Source organism: Sinocyclocheilus rhinocerous, unplaced genomic scaffold (genome assembly GCF_001515625.1).
Source record: "Sinocyclocheilus rhinocerous isolate Xijiao unplaced genomic scaffold, SAMN03320098_v1.1 scaffold1850, whole genome shotgun sequence".
NCBI lineage: Eukaryota > Metazoa > Chordata > Actinopteri > Cypriniformes > Cyprinidae > Sinocyclocheilus > Sinocyclocheilus rhinocerous.
Window position 1 is genome coordinate 204,804 of NW_015634540.1, and position 4,464 is coordinate 209,267.

At 45.6% G+C, this 4,464-nt stretch overlaps 1 protein-coding gene across 1 annotated transcript; it reads left to right on the forward strand.

Moving 5' to 3' along the window:
• The first annotated feature begins 329 nt into the window (after positions 1-329).
• Positions 330-2,197, forward strand: LOC107745890 (forkhead box C1-A-like). The gene has a single exon (XM_016559922.1). It carries the CDS (start codon positions 553-555, stop codon positions 1,987-1,989), a length of 1,437 nt encoding a protein of 478 aa, XP_016415408.1. The 5' UTR covers positions 330-552; the 3' UTR covers positions 1,990-2,197.
• The last annotated feature ends 2,267 nt before the right edge of the window (positions 2,198-4,464 follow it).

The window sequence follows — 4,464 nt, forward strand, 5'->3', positions numbered from 1 at the left end:
TAGATTATTCAGGAACATATTCAAACTGATTTATAAACAAACGTTTCGTAATGTTGCATTATAATCATTAAAGTGTTTTCAATCTGGTGCGTATCCGCGCTGGCTAGTTTGCGGAGAGTATATGGTTCTTTAAGGTCTGGAGAACTGTGTGTTTGGCAAGGGTGGGCTGGGACGTCCCAACACCTCTCGTTTTTCTTCAACCTTGTGTGTGGCCGCTCGCTTTGCACGGCCCGACCTCCCATTGGACAACTTAGATGTTATTGGGAGGAGCCTTACAGGCAGCAAAAGGGGAAAAGAATTGAAGTGCGCAAAAGTATTATGTAGTGACCGATGCTTAGCGTTCAGAAGTTTTCCAATGCGCGCTCCGACAGACAGAGGTGGCCAGTACGCGAGTCCAATACTATAGTCACATTTTGTAAATACGGTGGCATAACGTGGACTCACGGTTGGACTGCCTTCTTGGTTTCAGAGGAGGCGCGTGTCAAGCTGGTTTGTGGATTGCTTCAGACTTCTTGACGTCTGTTCTTCGCCAGCGCCGTTTGGAGAGAAGTCATGCAGGCGCGCTATTCCGTCTCCAGTCCCAACTCGCTGGGAGTCGTGCCGTACATCAGCAGCGACCAAAGTTATTACCGGGCCGCCGCCGGAGGGGGGTACACCGGGATGCCAGCCCCCATGAGCATGTACTCTCACGCGGCCCATGAGCAGTACCCTGCCAGCATGGCGAGGGCGTACGGACCGTACACGCCGCAGCCGCAGCCCAAGGACATGGTAAAACCGCCATACAGTTACATTGCGCTCATCACCATGGCCATCCAGAACTCCCCAGACAAGAAGGTGACCCTAAACGGCATTTATCAGTTCATAATGGAGCGCTTTCCCTTTTACAGGGACAACAAGCAAGGCTGGCAGAACAGCATCAGACACAATCTATCCCTGAACGAGTGCTTTGTCAAAGTGCCCCGCGATGACAAAAAACCCGGTAAAGGCAGCTATTGGAGCCTGGACCCGGACTCTTATAATATGTTTGAGAACGGCAGCTTTTTGCGCCGACGACGACGTTTCAAAAAGAAAGACGCCTCGAAGGATAAAGACGAGAGAAACGTCAAGGAAGCGCCTTCTCGCCAGCAGAATCAACAGAATCAGACGAACCGCGATCAGGAGCAGTCGGCGCCAGGCTCGCAGCCAGTGCGCATTCAGGACATTAAAACCGAGAACGGCACATCCACGCCTCCGCAAGCCGTTTCGCCCTCGCTAAGAACCGTTCCCAAGATCGAGAGCCCCGGCAGCAGCAGTATATCAAGCGGTAGCCCGCACAGCATCCCCTCCACCCGCTCTCTCAGCCTGGACAGCGCCGGCGAGCAGCAGCATCACCACCAGGGCCAGGCCCCCGCGCAGGGCTTCAGCGTGGATAACATCATGACCTCCCTCCGCGGCTCGCCTCAGAGCTCCGGCGAGCTCACCCCGTCTCTCGTGGCCTCCTCACGGACAGGTATAACTCCCACATTGTCCCTGAACTATTCTCCCAATCAGACGTCTGCGTACAGCTCGCCTTGCAGCCAGAACTCTATCTCGACTACCTCCAACGCCACCTATCATTGCAACATGCAGGCCATGAGCTTGTACGCGGGCGGGGATCGCTCGGGCCACTTGGCCACCACTACCGCCGTGGACGAAACTCTGCCCGATTACTCGATCACGACCACCACGTCGTCCTTAAACCACGGGAACCCTCAGGAGGGCCACCATGCGCACCAAGGGCGCCTCGCGTCATGGTACCTAAACCAGGCCGGAGACATTGGCCATCTGGGCGCCACATACCCGGCGCAGCAGCAGAACTTCCATTCGGTTCGAGAGATGTTTGAATCGCAGAGAATCGGTCTGAATAACTCGCCGGTGAACGGGAATAACAGCTGTCAAATGTCGTTTCCCCCGAGTCAGCCCATATACCGCACGTCGGGGGCTTTTGTGTACGACTGCAGCAAGTTTTGACCAAACAAGTATAGCCTATTTTTCGTTCTCCTTCTTCGTTTTGTTGTTGTTGATTTCCCCTGTTCTCGATACCGAGAGACGCTGATAGCTATTGACCGACTCTACCCCCGTGACGGACTGAACAGAAACCGAACACAAACGCGAGTCAGACACACTTGCTCTCGGTTTGTTAAGGACAGTGTTACTTCGAATAACACGTAAGTCTTCTTCGTTTTTGACGACGTGTTTTGTTATAATTAGCTCTTACGCAACTCCATAAGCAGACTTGGCCTGTCTGTCATCGTCGTGACCTGAGGCGATGGGAACAGTGTTTGGTCATTGTAATTCAGCGCTTGTGTTCAGTGTCCACGTGTTTACTTGCGCATAGCTTGGTTAATATCATACCAGACATGCCAAAGATACTCACATCACCACTAGAGGATTCAGCAGGACTTCTAGAAGGCGCAGCATTTGGGCTTCAGAAATATACTTAAAGAGGCGCATCCTCAGAAAAGTGTGTACAATAAAAAAAATAAAAAATAAAAAAATAAAAAAATGCAGATTATGAGGTTAAATCTTCTGACGTTTATTTGGACATCCACCATGCAGTCAGGTTAAAGAAACATGCCACTAAAATACCCGTATGTTTAATTGCAGTTCTTAAATCACATTTACTCAGAAATGCTGTTTGGGAACAAGCGAGTAGCATCTTCTTGTATTTTTCTTCATTTTATTGAGATGTGATGCCACGAACATTTAGAAGCTTTTAAATGATTAAATTTTCCAAACAATTAAGTAAAATGTGAAGAATATGTAACTGTAAAAAGTGATTACCTGCAATTGTTACCTTAACGAGCTTTTTCTATCGGATTGAACCCATGCAATTTTATGGTTTTATTGGTATTGGTATAAATTAATGTATTTAGGTTGATTCAGAGATATTAAATAATATTTCTGACTTGAATGAAACCAGTCAACTGAGATGCTACCTTTTTGTTTCAGTGTATGAAAGCTCGCTGATACTTCAACTTGTTTTAAATGTTTAAGTTTGTGTATATTTATTATTATTAGGCCTATTATTATTTACAGACAATATTAGGCTATATTTTTATGTATTTATTTTAGTCTGCGGCCCAGTTACAGGCCCAAAGACCTTGAGGGCAAATGCACATGTTTTCATTGCACGAGCGGTTGGTAGTGATTACAGCGGTTAATTAATCGGCCAATTAACAAGCGTGCGTCAACAAAACGTCCCGGGTTTGCCTCGTTCACTCGGGATGGTATGTGGTAAATGTGCCCATATTCCGTTTGTTTATAAAATAGTACCCACACTAACTTTTCAGAACGTTCATATGCATAATATGTACAGATACGAACATAAATATTCATAACCAATGTTGGAGCATTTGTTGGTGCCGGCAAAAATAATAGGCTGATTATTATTATTATTATTGATAATAATAATAAGAATAATAGGTTTCAGTATTGCACATATATGAAACATGACACTTACAAATTTAGCTACAGCTTACAAATATTTTGTGCAGCGCATGTGCGTCTGGTCACAATGAATTTTGGCCTTCACAGCGCATTCTCCCACCACAAGAAAAGTTGTAATCATGCTCATAAAAGTCATTAGAGCCTTTCCCGAGTAATAAACAAACGTCGTGTTAAGCCTAAGATTGATGGCGCCCTCACAGAACGGGCCAGGTCAGGAAGGAATACAATTCAATCAGTGCGCAGGAATCATTTTTCATGAGAGGAAAAGGCAGAAGGGGACGGGGGTCAATAGGGAGGATGTCGGCCGCCGGAGCACCAGCAACAACACCGCAGGAGAACAGCGACATGAACGTGCTGCGTTCTCCAGATCAGCCACTTAAATCTGCATGATTTCCAGCTCCCTCACGAGCATGCAGTCTTATCGGACTTGAACAGAGCGGTCTGAGTTATAGCACAGTCCAGGTGAAGAGAACTGCATTTAGCTGCTCGCAGGCCTTCATTTGAAATTCTACATGCAGACTTTCATTCGAGCTCGGATCCTGATTCCTGCGCCATGCTGCAGGCTGGAGTGTTTTAAGCGCTGCAATCTCTCGTTTTTGAAACGGAACATAGCTGTTTTACCCAAGATTAAGAGCCTACATGTTACGTGGCAAAAGGCCTAATCGTCTTCTAATTTTAACATTCAAATAATTAATTGAAATGCTATTCATCATTTGTTCAGAAAACAGAAAAGTTATTTAAATATTAACAAAGCATAGCCGAGCGATATTTTTAGCAACATGAAAGCGGCTGTTGAAGCGTAAACCAAACATACATTCCAAAATAATATTTGCTACAATTTATGTAAAATGTTTCTCTTTAATACATTTTCCGTTCTAAAACGTACTTTTCATTTAAAAAAAAAAAATATTTTAATAAAATGCTACACAATCCTGACGATCTCTGTCAACATTATTGTATAGACATTGGATTTGATGCGTTTCAAGCACTTGATTT

What these genes read in the sequence shown, in the direction of transcription:
- LOC107745890 (XM_016559922.1), top strand. Translation starts at nt 553, where the DNA reads ATGCAGGCGCGCTATTCCGTCTCCAGTCCCAACTCGCTGGGAGTCGTG.